Source organism: Chelmon rostratus, chromosome 5 (assembly GCF_017976325.1).
Source record: "Chelmon rostratus isolate fCheRos1 chromosome 5, fCheRos1.pri, whole genome shotgun sequence".
Taxonomy (NCBI): domain Eukaryota; kingdom Metazoa; phylum Chordata; class Actinopteri; order Chaetodontiformes; family Chaetodontidae; genus Chelmon; species Chelmon rostratus.
This window is the reverse complement of record NC_055662.1, coordinates 9,946,718-9,964,804: the sequence shown is the minus strand read 5'-3', so window position 1 is coordinate 9,964,804 and position 18,087 is coordinate 9,946,718. Positions and strand designations below refer to the sequence as shown.

The window sequence follows — 18,087 nt, the reverse complement described above, 5'->3', positions numbered from 1 at the left end:
AACATATGTTTATCACTATTGTTCCTTACTGAAGTTTCAAATGGCACTTTTGACCAACTCAAATTCCTGTCTGTGTTTAACATTTTGCTGATTAATCGTTCTGATGCTGTTCCGCGCTCTGGTGCCCACGAGGGGGCGGTAAAGACTGTCATATGTCGTTTTATTGCGCATGCGTCTTGACAAAAAGTGCCACTTCCTGCCCCAAAACAGGTGATTAGTAAACGTTTGGAAACTGAAACTGTACAAAGCCGTAACGACTTTGAAGACATGGCTTAAAATGAGTTACACACAGTCATATTAAGAGGTGAGCAGAATTATTAACTTGTTCCATGTACAGTTACTTCATAAGAGACACAAGAGGACAGTTATAAAGTCACTGGGTGGTTAGCCACGTTACATTGACGTTAGCTTCACTCCATTCATTGACGTGCTGTCACTTCTGTTGAACTTGGTAAATAGCGGTTAGCTAGCAAGTTATCTATGCGGACTACGTCGTTTTTTAGTCAGAAACTTGCTGATTAACGACGTCGGATTTGTTATGGTGCTCTAACGTAAGTGGTTAACGGCACTAACAAGACTATTCATCGACAGTGGTGATGTACGTTGATTTAAGCAGCTAACGTTAACTCGGCTAACTAACTAGAGGCTGCTGTAGCTGAAGTTTTCTTGGCTGGTTCCCTGAATAAACAGCTTCTGTTAGCTAGCTAACGGTAGCTGCTCTCGCATCAGCGGTTGAGCCACTTTTTAACTGCGTATCTGTCAGCAGAAGGTAAAGGATGAGAATTCACCCTGCATACGTTTTTTTGCAGTTAATGTAACAACAAGCTAATGCACAAAATCGTGACTGTTGTCGTTTAAAAAGCAGGAAGTCCAGGTTTTCTGACACTACAACAACATCACTTGTACAGATGGTAAACACAACAGCGACACGTGTACAATACAACAGCGATGTTTGAATACAATGTTTTATGTATTATTAGATTTTGTAGGTTTCTAGGTTTTCCAATTGCTGTGTACACTATCTTTCTGCCTCACCTTGTTTTGGACTAAAAGAAATACCTAGAACCAAGATCATATTTTTTAGCTACAGCACTCAGATGTATATATTTTTCATGTCTTGTTTGACATTTTGTGCTAATTTCATACAATTTAGATTCAGATTATAACAGTACCTCTCTGTACAGCATTTCATTGTATTGGTTCATATTGGAAGGCGAAGGGATTTACGTATTTAGTTCCTTGCATAAGAAAATGATAATAAAGTGTTAATTGACAACAGAGGATGGTATGTAAAGTGACTTGCTCAGTTTTTTGACACAAGAGAACAGAAGCAAAATGTATTTAAATTTCTTGATGTTGGTATGATTTGGTAGAATATTAGAGAGGGAGAAGCCATGGCCTGTGCCCGAGTGCCACTGGATGAGCAACAGGTGACTGAGCCTGGCCCGCTGGGAAAAGATCACACACTGCCTGCACTGGTGAGCCATATTACCTGATTTTATAGAGACACACACACTCAAACAGCAGTATGCAGTGCACCAAGAATATCCTGACTTTTTATAAGACTCGATTGCTGTGCTTTCTGTTCAACATCAGCACCCGGTCAGGAAGGCGGAGCGTTGTTTTGTGCCTTACAGGTCCCCGCCAGAAGATGGATCTCCTGCTGACGTGGAGGAGTTTCTGGAACATGCCAAATTCATCACAGAGGACCTGGATTGGCTGCTCGCACTGCCTCATGACAAGTTCTGGTGTCAGGTTAGGGACTGCTGACATGCAAACATCTCTCCAAGCCACATTTATTTATTCAGTTTATTTCTCAGTGTAGTGACTTCAAAGAGTCGCTGAGAGACTGAGGCCGGGCCTTCCACTTTGTTTGACGCGCTTAACAGAAAAAATCACTCAAATATGAAAATATATTTTACCTTTTTATTTACGGAAAAGAATAATCAACTTATCATACCGCACACAAACTTATAATCAAAGTGGTCAACAAAAAATACGGCGACCCCACTCACCCTCTCTCACACTCTAGCCACAAACTGAAACAAAAAGGTGAGCAGGTGCTTATGTTAACTTAACACCTCTGCCCATATCCACTTGACCTACATATTCCCTCATCAACAGAATCACACAAACCTAAACAATACTAAACACCAATATTTCAACCAACACACCTAGAAAAATCCCATTAAACTCATTCATGGCTCCTACACTCAGGGACAGTGCATATGAATAACATTACTGTAAATATGCCAGAATTAGTAAGAGGCAAGTTTTCATCTTGATGGCTCATAAGCCATGTTCCCAACTGTATGGACCTGAGTTCCCTAATGTGAACAGGTAGAGCATTTCATCTATGTGCCACTGTAATTGAAAAGACAGATTGGATGATTTTTCCAGTATGAGACAGTTTTAAAAACTGTTTCTTATCACTGGTTTTCATGGTTTGTTAATATAATGATTCTAGTGGCATCAAGGTTGAACTGCTTGCATTTGACCAACTTGGTTGTGTTAGACCTTGTTGCAAACACCCTTTCTCTGACTTTTGAGTCAGAGATTTTGAGTCTAACACAGTCGCAAGATATCTGAATTATTTAATCTCTGAGTACAAATATGTGTGGCTCAGCGGTATTGCTATTTTTCTTAGTGTAATACGTGCTAGTGGTTTTTGACGTTGTAGATAGCAGTGGTTTCACCGTTTAGTAACATGGGCCATTGTGTTGGATGTAGGCTACTTGGCTTTTTGTATTGCTGTGTACATATATTAAAGTGTCATTAGCATACATTTGAGGCTCGATGTTCTTATGGATGGCAGATCATTAATATATAAGCTAAATAGAAGTGGAATGCCAGTGAAGGAGCTGAAAGCAGTGGACTGATGGTTCTTTTTTCTCCTTTTCTATTCACTCACCCTCAAATGCATGTAAATACACTGTAGATTCAGTGGCAGCAACCAGGATTTTTCTATTTCCTTCTTAGAAAATTTCCTCACCCTCCCTGCTCTAATTTGGTCCGTCTCCTCTATTAGGTGGTGTTTGATGAGTCTCTTCAGAGGTGCTTGGACTCATACCTACATCACGCACCTCGCAGCCTCGATCTCGCCACCCTGCCCTCCTCCCCGGCGGTGGCCGACATGCAACGCTCCATCCACAGGGCGGTCTTCTTGACCTTCCTTAGGATGGCCACACATAAAGAGTCCAAGGTAGGAGCAGCACCCAAATATGAACTCTAGACAGGGAATAATAATCTGCTCTTCAGTAGAAATACCAGTTATAGTTTGATTAATTAACTGTGCTTGGGAGCGGCAATGACAGTACTATGCGCTGTCATATCAAAGTCTTGTCCTCTTCCATAGGAGAACTTCATCACCCCAGCTGTGTTTGGAGAAATTATCTATGAGAATTTCCTGTTTGACATTCCCAAAATTCTGGATCTATGTGTGCTCTTTGGAAAGGGCAACAGCCAGCTGCTGCATAAGATGATTGGTGAGCTGTTACAGTTCATCCTAAATTATCATTTTGATGGAGAATGTAAACATTAGATTAAGTTGCATAGTGAGATTGGTTTGTATCAGTTTGTCACTCTTTGTTAACTTTTATTATGATGTGTTTTTTTAGAGAACATCTTTACACAGCAGCCATCTTACTACAGTGACCTGGATGAAACGGTGCCCACTGTGTCACAGGTTAGATCAGATACCTGTTTATTTGTATAGAAAGTGTAAGACTAGGAAAAAATGTTTTGTTTTATTTAAGGTTTTCAAAAATGATGCACTATTATTAGTGAATAAGTTGTAAATGTCTTCTCCTCCTCTCATTCTCACCTCTTATTCTCTGTCACCCTCAGGTGTTTGACACCATCCTGGATAAGTGTGGTCTTCACTTAGAAGGAGCCACAGCCCTGGAGCCGATGAAGCTGAGCGCACACAAACAGCCCACTGCCATGACCATGAGCCAGCAGGTCAGACAAACACACATCTTCATTCATCGCTGCATGTGAAACTAATGAACGTGTAGCAATATCTAGTATGTTGGCACAAGGCTATTCTGAAATATAAACATCATGATATGGCATGGAAACATCTGGATTGATGACACATCTTCAGGTCTTTCTTTCAGCTTTCTGCTTCAAGCCTCAGTGGTTAAATCTAGGCAGATTAGCCTGATTAGGAATTCTTATTTAAATTTAAAACATGTCAGCAACACAACATGGCATTGAGCAGTGACACTACTGCTACACGATAATATATGTCTTTTTCTTTTCTGTCCTAGGAACTTGAAGATCTTATTTTGTACCTGTGTGACTCAACCACCACCATCCATGCCTTCCTGGACATCTTCCCTGCTGCCTGCTCCAGCTTCCACTCCCACGGTTTCCTCAGCAGGTAGACAGATGGAGTAATTTGGCAATATCGCTGCTCATCCTTTGCAAAAGCTTTTCGTGATTGTTTGTGTGTTTTCTCTCCTGGCAGGCTGACCTCGTTTTATGAGACCGCTGTGCCTGATCTTGAGAAGGCAGTGAGGAAGAGAAACTTTGATGATAAAGGGTGAGTTTCTGCTGCATTTGGTGCTTGTTAAAAGGTGAATGCAAGCGCTAAAGCCAATAGATTGAGACCCGCTGGGTAAATTATATAACCAAGTGAATAATCTCCTAAACCCTCCTTTAGTCTTCAGGAGGACTTGTGGAAGAGGTTGTCCCACTCCTGTCGTAAGATGGTGGAGACAGCCCACCTGCTGCTGCATCACACCTGTTTACAGCCTATCCTGGAGGGGTGAGACAGCCAAACTCTCAATATGCATCTGAGCAGAATTAGCATTACCTGCATTTATTAATTCTGCTGGTGTTTGTTGCTTTGCAGGGGAGAAAACATGCTAACATTTGCAGAGGAGCTCCTTCAACATTTTACATCTTTTTTAACTGAGAAAAGGTAAAATTGCTGATTGACATCAAGGTTCAGCTCCATGGCTCTTGGGGCACTTGTATTTCACTTCAGTCTCTTTAAATTCAATGCAATGTGTGTGAAGGGCTTTGCCGTTTGGTTTCTTCGTCCTTCCAGGTTCCTGTCAGACTACGATGAGCAGTTCCCCATCGCAGACGACGTCAGCCTCCTACAGCAAGCCCTCCCTGTCATGTATCCTTATCAGCTTTTCTGCAATAACTTTGTGTAAACAGATTTTTATGGCTAGTTACATTCTGCATACAGTCATACCTAAAATAAGCAAACTAATGAGATGGTTGTTTTTTTTTAAGCAAACAGAGCAGATCAGGTCAAATGCAGGCCAAAGATGGACAATAAACTGTGAGCCTAGCTTTCCAAATGTAAACATGACGTTTATGTATTTTACTGATCAGTAGAAATGTACATTTACACATCTGCAGCTTTAACTTTAACTCCAACATTTATTTAAGATACAGTTTGAGGATGTATGTAAAGTTACAAGGTAGTTATATTACAATATGTTTAGTGTGACAGTAGTAAACTGAGTGAAGAGCTGCAACAATTAGATTGAATAGTAGCTATTTTGTAATATCTTAAGTCGTTTTTTAAGCAGATATGCAAAACATTTGATGGTTCCACTTTCTGAAATGTAAGATTCTGATGCTGCTCTCGGCCTTTATAGTATTAGTAAATTGAATATATTTGGGTATATTTGACTGTTTGTGCGGCAAAAAAAGATATTTCATGGACTCATCTTGGGCTGTAGAGTATAGTGGTGGGGATTTTCACATTTTTCTGGTTTTCCTATAAACCAAATGATTAACAGATTAATCCACAAAATCATCAGAGGATTAATCAATAATGGTATCAGTCATTAGCTGCAGCCCTAATCAAGTCAGCAGCTCGTTGTGGTGGAGGGACATCTAAGATGGAAGATAGATGTCAGAGCCAGACTTCAGTGTTAGTACTGGACAGTAATGCATCTAGAGGTTTTCTTTCCTTAACCACCTGCTCCTCTCAGTGATGAGACCCGGACGTCTTACCTGCTCCAGGGGGTAGAAAGTGCCTGGGACAGTGTTGGGCGACGGAAACCTCAGAGCCAAGTTCAGCAAAAAGTCCCCTCAACCTCAGCCTATCAGGGAGGAGCAGGAGGTGCAGCTGCGGCATCTTCAGCTGGCTTTGAACTTCAGGAGGACCGAGAGCCAGGAGAAGGAGAAGGACTAGAGAGCCTGAGGGGAGCAGAGGCCATGTTGGATGTTCCCCGAAAAGGAAACAACGTGAGTTCTGTTATTACTTCAGCTAAATAAGTGGAAAATGGGACCACTTTCAGCACTGGTACATACATTGGCATGCAAAAGTTTGGGTGAATAGCTAAATGAGTAAAAGATGATCTGATTTCGAAAATTGTGTAAAGTTAAAGATGACACATTTCTTTAATAACTCAAGCAAGATTGCCTTTTATGTCAGTCTTTTAGAGTTTAATAGCATAAATGGAAAAGGGCCTTAAGCAAAAGTTTGGGTCCCTGCATGGTCAGGCTACAACACAAGCACAGAGCATGATTGATCCACCCTGTGCTTAACAGTTGGAGAGATGTTATTTTCATGATATTCTACACCTTATTTTCTCCAAACATACCTTTGCTCAGTCCAGCCAAAAAGTTCTGTTTCAACTTCATCAGTCCACACAGCTTGTTTCCAAGATGCATCAGGCTCTGACAGATGTTCCTTTGCAAGCATTTGATTCTGAATTTTGTGATGAGGACACAGAAAAATTTTCTTCTGGTGACTTCCATGAAGGTCATATTTTGATCATTTAAGGTTATAGTTGAAGGTGTCACTGTACAGTAGATTAGATCACCATCACTCCAGAGTCTGCTGAAGCTTCATGAAGGTCTTTTGCAGTCAGACAGGGGTTTTTAATTTGCCCTTCTAGCAATCCTACAAGCACTTGACCTCCACCTTAACTGCCATTTTTTACACTTCTTACAGCCTTCTCCTGTTTTGTGGGCATCCATTATTTTAATTTCTGGAGTGCTAGGCAGCAGCTTAGAGGAGCTCATGGCTGCTGATTGGGATGTGTTGGGACAAGGTTTGAGGAGTCAGAATATCTATAAAACTCTTGCATTTGCATCACCTGGCTTGTGCTAACAATGATCGGGATCAAGCCTTCGCACTATCAAACTAGTTCATTAAAAAAATATGAGAGCTCAGATCTCTTGGGGTGCTCAAACTTTTCCTTTGGGTTCCTCTAAGATTGTACAAAACAAAAATAATGTGCTTATCAGTCCATCTTCTACTCAGTGAACTATTCAAAATAACTGAAATTTTGACCAGGTGTGTCCAAACTTTTTGATGCAACTATAGATCAGGCAGGTTTGTTTATTTATGACGCCTAGTAGAGGTGAGGTGAGGTGACCTGGCTTTGACAGGGTTTCTGTGTGTCATCAGGGTGCGGTGTGTCCGGTCAGCGGGGCAGAGCTGGAGTCTCTGCTGTCATGTATCAGGGACCTGTTGCCTGATTTGGGTGAAGGTTTTCTGCTGGCCTGCCTGCAGGAGTACGACTACAACTCTGAGCTGGTCATCAACAACATCCTGGAGGACCGTTTGGCCCCCAACCTGGACAAATTGGACCGAGCCATGCCAAGGTAACAACGCACTGAGATGGCCTTATGATGCACGAAATGCTAATATGCATTTTCCGCCATGTGGATCGTGCTGCCGAGATTCTCATATGGAAAACACTCTGCTCTGTACTTCAAAAAGAGGTTCTTTTCTGGGAGCAGGGAATTTGAGAATATTTATGCCTCATTACAACAATAGCAAACACATATTTCTTATTTTACATTTCATTAGACATTATTCTCAGCATTTCTTTGCAGTTAAATCTAAGAAACAGTATTTGAGTATGTAAGCATCTCATCACGATGTCCATGATCAGCAATATCTAACTAATGATTATTTCCTTTTTGATTTACGGATGGATTATTGTTAAGTCCATATAATGTTAAAAAACAGATTTAAGAAACGCCCCTCCTCTAACGTTTTAAAATGGTTTGTTTTTGTCCGGCCAACTTGAGACTTAAGAAACTCAAAGAAAGTCATTTGACATTAATAGAAAAATAGAAATAGAAATAGAAAAGCGGGACATCCTCTCATTTTAGAAGATAGTTAGTCAATAATCAAAGGTTTTTATGTTTTTTTTTAGATTCAAATATAAAAATCCAAAAGTTGTTGTGCAGATCAGGGACCCCTGTTCCTCTTCTGTTCTTTCAGGCCAGCGAAGGAGGAGCTTCCAGATGTACTGAACATCAGATCCAACGTGTTTGATGATGATGAGTTTGACGTCTTCCGCAGGGACCAGGTGGACATGTCCCGCATCTGGAAGGGCAGGAGGTGAGAACACACAGCGAACGCTCGCTAACCAGAAATTTGATTGATTAATGATATAAACCACTGATATACTGATGACCTAATTGAGCTTTTGCCTGATTAATGTGGATATGAAATCCTGCTCAAACTGTTGAATAAAAGCAAAGGAGGATGTTCAGACGTTGCTACTTGCTTTTTTAATGCTGCCCTGAAAAACTCCTGAGGTCAAGCGTCATCTTGCCGTGCTTTCTCACTCGTGCAGGAAAGGCGAGAGCGCTCGAGAGATCCTGAATGACAAGCGGCACATAGCGGAGCAGAGAGCTCGTTACCAGGCCTACGAGACGGTGGTGGACGAGGTCGTCATTGAACCTGGTGAAAGCGCAACCACCTACGGCCTGGACGACTACGACGACGAGTACGACGACACCTATGACATGAACCAAGTGGGAGCTAATGACCTGGATGGAGACAGTTTGCTGAACAGAAGGTAAATCAGAGTTTTTTGGTGTCTGTGTCTTTTGATGTGATGAACTTGAGACACAGTGAAGTAGACTGAAGCACCTTTTAATAACTCAGTGTCAGTTTACTTTTTTTCATTTTCACTTTGTGTTTTCCTCCAGGCCTTTCACGATCCCACAGGTACTGAGAAAAGGGAATAAACCAGAGGACGATGACGAGGGCGAAGATGAAGAGGAGGAGCAGACTTTACCGGTACTGAAATCATTCCAAATTATCACTACCAACATTGCAGGGGAAAAAAAACATTATTTTTGACTAATTTTAGAACTCAATGAGGATTATTTATCCTGTATATGCATCTTAAATTAAGACAATTTGGATAGCGCACTAGATGAGGGCCCAGGTGTGTAATATTTAACAGGTAGTTTTGTTAACTTTTTTAGTCTTTCAAAATGAATGCTCCAGCAACAAAAACACTATATGTGTTTGTTATGTTATTTGCTTTCTTTTGTGACTTTCCAGCAGTGCTTACATGTGAATCCATTTTATTTCAGAACAATGTGAACAGGGACCAGTTTGTGCAGGACCCGGCTCTGCTGAGGGAGAGGGCTGAAGCTAGAAGAGCTGCCATGCAGCAAAGGAGAGGGTAAAGTCAAACTTCACTTTTAACTGGCTGTTAGCTGGGTTTCCCAGTAAAGATGTTTTTCCCCATCTGAATGGAGGGTTTAAAGATAGAGGGTGTTGTATCAGTCCTCTAAGACAAATCTGGAATTTCGTTGAGATAAATTTGGAATATAAATAAATCTGTCAAATGATAAACGAATGGATGAATGAAAATTAAAAATACAACATAGGCAATCCATTATACGTTAAATAGAAAAAAGAATTGTATATTCTTCCAGTGTCTCGTGTGAAGCTGTTTTTTAAATTAGGAAAAAAAATATATATATATTTTTTTGGATACAAACATATTTAACATGCACACTCTGGTAAAACCTCTGCTAACTTCCCTTCATCCTTCTCCTCCAGTTTCCGGCCAGAACGTCCCAGTAATGTGGTTGGCCAAGCCAAAGGCCAAGGACAAACCCTGGAGACATTCCTGGACCGACGCAAGAAGGAGGCCAACAAGAGCCGTGTGTCAAACCACAACCGCCGCACCATGGCCGACCGCAAGAGGAACAAAGGCATGATCCCCTCCTGACCCGTGTGATGACGCTCTGCTGCTGGAACCAAACAGACTGATGGTGGGAGGGAGGGACGGCGGGAAATCGGTTGAGGTGTGAGGCAGTGAAGGGAAAGAAAAACCGGTGTTCTGGGTTGAAGGTTGTGAATACGGTAACCACAGTTTGTCTCCGTGATCAAACCTTAGCCCCATTGTAGCCGTCTTTGCCAGAAGGGAAAGCCACAGAGGATTTTCAGTTGTTGACTGATGACAGGTTCAAGAGTTGCATTAGTTGACTGACTTTCAAGCAGCTTGCTGAACGTCTGCTTTTAGTGTTTGAGCCTAATGGACGTTCAGCTCTTTGGCCCAATGATCTTCTTTCACAGCTCATTAAAAACCAAAGTCCTGAGTGTGAGCCAGAGACCGAGGACAAAGAATAAGACCTTTATTTTTGCCAAGTAACAAATCAGTTTATTAAGATCCAGGGTGATTGATCTTTGACATCATCAACATGAAACAGACAACATAGGAATAAAAGGAAGCGACATCCAGCATTTCGGAGAGACTGAGGTCCCTCCTGTAGCTGGAAGAACAATGACTGACCCGGTGATCAAGTCTGGACATCAGACGTACTACTCGTCCTGCACTAGTAGCTTGCGTGAGGGCTGCTTGCATGTAACCTTCAAGTGTGTGCATGTGATGTCATCCGCCCTGTTCACACCACTGTTGTCCAGCCTCCATAAAAACAGGACAAACAAGTCTAGAAAAAGAAATCGAGTCTATGACCATCTCACAATGATGCTGTTTGTGTTTGGAAGCACGTGCTGCACAGAGAGACCTCGTCTCTCACAGTAGCTGTGGGACATGTGGGACTACATGTTGCCATGCACACACTATTTTCTATAAAGAGAACAGATCTATCAGAGCATTTTGTAACAAGAAAAGCACACGTAAAAGCTTTTTGGAGTTGACATTGCAAAAAAAACATAAAATAAATACAATAATACTCTGTTTTTTGACATCCTTTGAGTTTGAGTCATCACTGACAAAATGCCAGAATCAGATGGGTTTGACTTTTCCTCTCACTGTAAAATGTGTTGGAGATGCTGCAGAGATTATAATCACAATAATTTTCTTCCGTGTTGAGATGATATTTATTTATCTTCACCCACCTTTGGTTAGTTAAGTATTTTACTGTGCTGCAACTTTTGACAAAAAAAATGACCTCTAATTTCTAACTGTAGTGTAGAATATTATCTACTTTAGTTTAACTTTAACTTTCTGCAAATATTAAAATCTTTAAAGAAATAGTTTGACATTTTCAGAAATATGCTATTAGGCTTTCTTTCCAAGAGTTGGCGCTGTCATGTCTACATTAAGTGTGAAGGTATAGTCGGCAGCCGGTTCATTTAACTTAGCAGAAAGACTATAAGCAGGAGGAAACAGGCTCTGTCCAAAGGTTCAACCAAACCTGCCGACCAGCATCTCTAAAGCACATCTCACATCTTACATCTCATTTGTTTAATCCAAAGTGTAAAAAAATAAAAGTGGTGGTTTTAAGGTGGGATAGGTGCTGGAACATTAACTGAGAAATAATTTCAATCGCACGTTAAAGGTGTAGATTAGTGGATTCTTTAGACAGAGCCAGACTCGCTGATGCCCTGTTTACACTCTTTATGTTAGAGATCCAATAATTGGCTACTGGCTGTTGCTTCATATGTTAGCATACAGACATGAGAGTGGTATTGTCTCTTGTTTTCTTTTAACGCAGTTGTCACTGCACCAGATTAAGATGTGTTTAAGTACAAAATAGGAATTGCACTCATTACCTGGAGTACCTGTGCAGCCGTACGTCAGAGTAGTAAGCGGACATTCAGTTTTTCACATGATTTGAGATGAGTTTGGAGAGCTTTTGTCTGTCAGAAACCATTTGACCTCTTCACACAGACCTCGTAAAAGGAAGGAAGCACATAAAAATGAACGGAGGTTGAAAATCCTGCTGAGCTGTGACATCTACTGAATATTTACCAACCTACCTACCAATCTCTATCACTAATCGTTGAAAGTGGTGCAGCTGCAACTAAATCAGCTTCTGTAACATACAAAACTCAAGCGTCAAAGCAGAATTGAGGGTGTGTGTGTGTGGCTTGGGTTTTTTCACTCTGCAGTAAAGTCATAAGGCATGTTAAGGACAAGTGCAAACACTTTTTCTGCTACCGACTGTAGCACAGTTACTTCTGGACTACAACTACAGAACCTCTACAGCTAACATGTAATAGCAAAGTATGAGTTCGGACACTACATGAGTCATGTTAAAATTCTGTTAGTCCACTTAATAAGTGGATTATTGACATCATTTGGACCTCCGTGCTTAAAACCATAAAGCATTGAATGTCCGTGCAGAAACTACTGCTAACTGCTGTATTGTTGCTCAGCTGTTTGCACCAACACAGAGCAGAAGGTGTTTGCGTGAAGAGCCACGTCTTCACTGCCATATATCACACATACAAACAATTATTACTACAATTGTACAGTAACATGATCCCAGGAAGAAGTACTGTTCACACACAACAGTACCACTGTACAGTACTTCATCATATTGTGTTTACACTACCACTCTATGTCTGTGAGACCTGCAGCACCCACCCGAAGGTCAGACGTCAAAATCAGACTGCTCCACAGTCCAGGCGGCCCACCAGCTGCTGTGAGAAGTGTATATTTGCTCCCACAATCCATCGCTGGAAGGAGGGAGCGTGAGGTCAGTTAAAAAGAACAAAATCAAAACGGCTACTGGAGCGTCACAGAGGAAGAGATGAAAGTTGATTCCCAGAGCTGATGCAGCAGGAGAGGTGAGGTGACTGTTAACTGTCTTTGCAGACGCTGCCTGGGGAGGGTTGAAGAAGAGAAAGATGCTTGAATCTCAGGCTGAACAGCTGATTGTACAGATGTAAACAGCCAAAAAGTCAACAAGTTATTTTCTTGAGAAAAATGGATCCAATCCTATACCAGACATAAATATTTGCTAGCTTGCTTTTGTGCAATGAAACTAAATATCTTTGGATTTTAAACTGTTCTGACAGTATCTGACATTTTGTGGAAATATCGATTAAAAATGAATTGATAATGAAAATAAATGGTAGTTGCAATCCTATTTTAATTTCAAGACTTTCACCTGGAAATGAAAGGAAAAGGTCACATGAAGCTCAGGTTTTTATTGGCACAGAGTGTCTGCTGCAGAAAAAATATTTTTACAGTTGATGTATAATTAAAAAAAAAAAAGGAACAGGATAAAAATGTTCAGATTTCCCAAAGCCACACTCTCCCCTGCCAAGCAGCTTCATCAAACACAAGAATAAAAACTTCTCTCCTAAATGGCACTGAGGTGAAATAATGGTTATCTATGATGAATCAATTTGCATGTAAATGAAGTAACTGTAAAAACTGGTTTAAAATATCAGCTGTGGGGAGCTTCAACACAGAACTCCTGATTTTGGCATTTAGAGAGGACCAGTGTGGAGGATTTATTTAGTATCTAGTGAGTCCAGTTTGCAGATTGCAACCAGCTGAATACCCCTCGCCCCTCCCCTCCCTCTCCAAACAATGTGGGAGAAGCTACGGTCGACACGAAACTTGCGAAAAACGTGAAAGGCCCTCTCTACAGACTGTGTGGTTTGTCTGTTCTGGGCTACTGTAGAAATGTGGGGGACTCTGTAGAAGAGGACCTGCTCCCTCTGTAGACATAAAAAGCTCATTCTAAGGTAACAAAAAACACAAAGAGTCTTATTTTCAGGTGATTGTAGACTAATGAAAACATACATATACATATACTTATTCCATATCTGCCATATCACCTTAATCTTACTCAATTGTCCTTTAACATGCCATTATATGGGGACACTGTGGCATCACTAGTGGGTGACCTTATTACTGATTTCAGTCCGCTGTTAATTTGCGCTTTAAAAACCTGCATAAGTCAAACAGCAGATAGCGTTGTGTATCTGTAGTCGATGCTGTGGTGTGAACTCACTGAGGATGCTGCGTTTACACAGAGGACAGGTGTGCTGCAGCAGCAGCCAGGGGTCAACACAATCTCTGTGGTACTCGTGAAGACACGGCAGCACCCGCAGACACTGAGACAACAAGAAGACACGACACACCAGCAGTTTATATCAAATCACTGCACAATCGTCTGCACCTTTTCAAAATCTGAAAATATCAGCTGAGTCTACAGCAGGGAGCGTAGGAGTGTTGGCTGACCTGGTTGTTGTTGAACGGCTCCAGACAGACTGCACAGTTGTCCGTCTCCACCGGCTGGGACGGGTCACACCACGGTTTGGGCTGGCGATATGTTTTGGTCTTCAGGGAGGACATTCTCTTCAGAACGTCCTGTTTGGGAAGGAGCTGAAGAAAACAACACAGAAGAGCATCACGTGGCATTTTATCAAATGACTTCAGTACAGTGTGCTGTTTTCGTTTGGCCGTGGCCAAATCTGTGTGTGGACACAACAGTAGCGTGTCGCGTACAGCAGTAAGTGCATAGTGTTGACATCAATTCTAATCAAACTAGCTGAACCTCAACACAAGCAGCCCAACAAATACAGCTGCATGTCTGTATCAGCAGGGGTGGAGGAAGCACTTCTACTTGAGTCAAAGTAATAATACAGCAGTGTAGAAATATTCCATTACAAGTCAAAGTCCTGCATTCATAATCTTACTTGAGTAAAAGTCCAAATGTGTTAGCATCAAATTATACTATAAGTACCAAAAGTGAAAATACTCATTTTGCAGAATGGCTCATTTCAGAAGAATGCATATTATTGGATTAATGCATATTGATTGGGTACACGTGTAAAACTGCCGTGATAATTTCCTCTACCTCCAAGTCGTCGTTCAGCTGGTGGTCCTGGTACTGCCAGCGAGCCTGGACGATGACTCCAGTGCTGAGGATCAGAGCCACCAGGAGGACAGTGTCCCACAGCTGCTGCAGGTACGTCTACAGACACCGAGAGAGGAGCAGCAGTACTTTATCATGTGGCTCCTTTACCATTCCTTTAAATGACACTCTGTACATCAGTCTGGAACACACCACACCTCAGAACAAGCTTCCACCAGTACAGAGGAGGAGGAAATGCAAATGAGCTGCAGATTATGCACCAAAGTTAATAATAAAACTACACTTACGCTGCAGATTGTTTATACCTTCATTTTTGCATGATTTTCCTGAATCTTTTACAATATTAATGAAAACAAACACTATTAAATCACCAAATTAAAATACATAAAGCAGATTATCAGACTTCATCAAAGACTTAAAACAGATTTTTTTAACACCTGTAAACAGGTTTTGATGTGTAAAATCTATGTTCGCTCAGTCTCACAGCAGCTTTACGGAAACATGTTAACAGGACTGATGATGTGTTCATTCTGCTGCCCCACCTGGACCTGAGAGTTCGTCTCTCCCGTGCAGATGACCCCCTGCCACTCTCCGTAGCGACCCCCTCTGGATCGACCGCAGCTGGACCACAGCGTGAGCGTGGCTCCCTGCCCGAACACACAGCAGCATGCGCTCACTGTCAGCTCAGCCTGTCATCTGTTCACTCACCACTGGACGGTGCTAACTACTGAGAAACACACTGTCAGCTGATAGACTGAGGGGCTCACCAGGTTGTCCTGCAGAATGGTCTTGTATGTGATTTTTGCTGTCGCTTGCAGACCCCTGTAGAGAGCAAACAGCCATTTAGTGCAAGTTAAGATCCTCCATCACTTCGCTTAGACACACACTAACCTGACTGCCGTGCATAACAACATTAAAATAACAGTGACATAGGTTACAGCAGTTGACATGATGAGAAGGAACATCTTATACTTAGACTGGATGGATTGATTAATAATAATATTTAATCAAGTTACGATCACGTTGATTTTGGGTTTCATGTGGTTGTTTATCATTTGACAACATTCAACACTGGTGCCAATGCAACAGCTGTGTTTTGGTGCCAATCCCAAAACAACACTGCTTTTAAATAAAATATGCCTATCTGCAAAGACCACGTGCCTCATCAGTGATGGAAGCTGTCTGAACATAAATGGCTGCATAAGAACTTATCCAGCAAGCAATACGAATTAAGAATTTTATCATTTCAGGAAATACCAGATATCAGATCAAAGAGTAAGTACACAAGAATAAGGATCTGTCTAAATAAGCTTCAGACTTTCTGAACAACTCAAAAAGGATTGGTTCAGTACATGGTTGGTGGGTTGGGTTTTGCCTTAAACTGGTTATAGTTGAATCACTACTGTGGATTACTTGTATGGATGTAAAAGCACTGTCACAAACAGAGGAAGCATGCACATGATATGCATATGAGGGAAAGGTGCATGTGAGTACTTGTTTCCATTTTGGCTGTATCTGTAAAAAAGAACAAGGTGTTCTGTACCTGAGCAGAGCTCCTATCAGCTTGGTGACATTTTCAGACGTCTGGATCACAATGATGGGTTTGGACAGCACCTGAGACAGATCCATCTACAACACCAGAGCCAGATTTTAGATGATGAATGTGACCTGGACAAAGTCTCTCTCAAACTTTCAGCGTCGACTTCAGGTCCAGGACAGAGGGCCCAGATGAAGGTTGTGTCTGCTCAGATTTACCTCACTGACTGTGTTTTGGTTGAGAGCCAGAATAATCAGTGCAGACGCTCCGAGGACCAGTGCCCGCTTCATCTTTAACAGAGAGGACGCATGTTTAGTTTGCCGTGTAAGTCCATATATGAACAAAATCTGCTGCAGATTCAGAGTAAACTGAACTTCTCACTTTATTGACCATTGCATCAGCAAAGGACTCCTGGTTTCCAGTGGAGGCTTTGCTGTCGTCCATCTCCACAGGCACCACCCCGATCCATGGCTCCTGCTCTTTGGTGTCGTCCTCGCTTTTTTCTCCACTCCCCTGCATCTCCTCATCCTGAACCTGAGGACAGAGACAGGTTGAATGTTTGCACTGCAGGATGGAAACAGTGTGAGATGTAACTTCTCTTTGAAATCCCCTTAAAAATGAGGTGGCCATGCGGTGAGCTGTGGGCCAGTGTTAATATGGGCTGACAGCTCAAAGCTTCCCTACAGATGCTGACACGTTCAGGGGCTCCTCAGCAGTGGCTGTTTATAAATGTAGTATATCTTACATTCCTGTTTACCTCACTGTATATCATGGTTTTACCGTGCAGAGATCTACATTTACAGTGATATTAGTACAGTTTTTTCTGACATGATATTTCTGACATCAATTCATAGTTTTAGGTTTTGGTTTACAGCCAAATTTGTTACAATAATCGTGCACAAGAACAACTCACGCCCCTCTGAGCGACTCACCAGGACCAGCTCTCCCTCCAGCTCTTCTTTGTCCTCGTCCCGGTGCTCGGAGCTCCTGCTGCCCTTGCTGGACTCCACCACCTCCCCTTGGAGCAGAGCGCTGACACCGGGCCGCTGCTCCAGGAAAACCTCCACCAGAGCGACCTGCTCAGCCGCGACCAGCAGCCCCGGCCACCGCAGCAGGAGCAGCGGTACCGTCAGCCAGAGGCAGCGGCAGCAGCGAGCTGAGGCCATGGCCCAAAGCAGCACAGAGCCAAAACACCGCTGGAAACTGTTCTAAATGCACAAACCTAATCACCTGTTACCCATCATTTCGGAAAAGCTGCTAGCGTTTTTGTTCGCCAGTTAGCAAGACCCTCGAAAAACGTAAACAAGCGAAAGCAGCTTCCGGCTTGGACCGGAAGAAGCGGAGGATTTTTATCTTGTACACTATGCTGCTAACCGGTAGGGATGCACTAAGATGCAGTACCAGATATTAAACAGACAGCAGTATAGTTGTGTTAGCTAACTACATACTACTGAGATTAAGATAAAAAATACACTTTAGCGTAAATTCGCGGTTCTTTTGTTCACTGACAGCTGAAGTTTCTTACCACTTTTTACACAACCAGAGACGAACGTAGCAACCTGAGCGTGCCGGTCCGTACTTCCTTCTTCGCTTCAAAACCGCGACTCAGACCGGCTACCCGTACTGCTATGTAGTGTTTTATAAAGCTTTCAGAGCGAGCTTTCACTTTTGTTGAATTAAGCAATTGACTGTCATTGTCACAGTCCTGTACTAGCTCTGAAAGCGGA

General features: G+C 42.1%; 2 protein-coding genes across 2 annotated transcripts; one reads left to right on the top strand and one right to left on the bottom strand.

Moving 5' to 3' along the window:
- The first annotated feature begins 208 nt into the window (after positions 1 to 208).
- On the top strand, positions 209 to 10,950 carry ascc2 (activating signal cointegrator 1 complex subunit 2). Its single transcript, XM_041937275.1, has 19 exons — positions 209 to 304; positions 1,374 to 1,478; positions 1,597 to 1,755; positions 3,029 to 3,202; positions 3,356 to 3,485; positions 3,618 to 3,685; positions 3,847 to 3,960; positions 4,272 to 4,384; positions 4,472 to 4,546; positions 4,667 to 4,771; positions 4,859 to 4,927; positions 5,057 to 5,131; positions 5,961 to 6,216; positions 7,388 to 7,584; positions 8,213 to 8,332; positions 8,571 to 8,795; positions 8,929 to 9,019; positions 9,322 to 9,413; positions 9,797 to 10,950. The coding sequence occupies exons 2-19, from the start codon at positions 1,395 to 1,397 to the stop codon at positions 9,966 to 9,968; spliced, it is 2,319 nt and encodes a 772-aa protein (XP_041793209.1). The 5' UTR covers positions 209 to 304; positions 1,374 to 1,394; the 3' UTR covers positions 9,969 to 10,950.
- On the bottom strand, positions 10,380 to 17,808 carry rnf215 (ring finger protein 215). The gene is made up of 10 exons (XM_041937277.1): positions 17,293 to 17,808; positions 16,742 to 16,894; positions 16,579 to 16,650; positions 16,367 to 16,452; positions 15,591 to 15,645; positions 15,366 to 15,470; positions 14,806 to 14,922; positions 14,187 to 14,330; positions 13,957 to 14,059; positions 10,380 to 12,813 (listed from the first exon to the last, which is right to left on the bottom strand). The coding sequence occupies exons 1-10, from the start codon at positions 17,524 to 17,526 to the stop codon at positions 12,791 to 12,793; spliced, it is 1,092 nt and encodes a 363-aa protein (XP_041793211.1). The 5' UTR covers positions 17,527 to 17,808; the 3' UTR covers positions 10,380 to 12,790.
- Between the last annotated feature and the right edge of the window lie 279 nt (positions 17,809 to 18,087).

Excerpts from the sequence above, each read along its gene's own strand:
- ascc2 (XM_041937275.1), top strand. The coding sequence starts at position 1,395 with ATGGCCTGTGCCCGAGTGCCACTGGATGAGCAACAGGTGACTGAGCCT. Across the intron at positions 1,479-1,596 it reads ATCACACACTGCCTGCACTG|CACCCGGTCAGGAAGGCGGA; the intron begins GTGAGCCATATT and ends GTTCAACATCAG. Across the intron at positions 4,928-5,056 it reads TCTTTTTTAACTGAGAAAAG|GTTCCTGTCAGACTACGATG; the intron begins GTAAAATTGCTG and ends TCGTCCTTCCAG.
- rnf215 (XM_041937277.1), bottom strand. The coding sequence starts at position 17,526 with ATGGCCTCAGCTCGCTGCTGCCGCTGCCTCTGGCTGACGGTACCGCTG. Across the intron at positions 14,923-15,365 it reads AGACGAACTCTCAGGTCCAG|ACGTACCTGCAGCAGCTGTG; the intron begins GTGGGGCAGCAG and ends CGGTGTCTGTAG. Across the intron at positions 12,814-13,956 it reads GTGTAAACGCAGCATCCTCA|GCAGCGTCTGCAAAGACAGT; the intron begins GTGAGTTCACAC and ends AACCCTCCCCAG.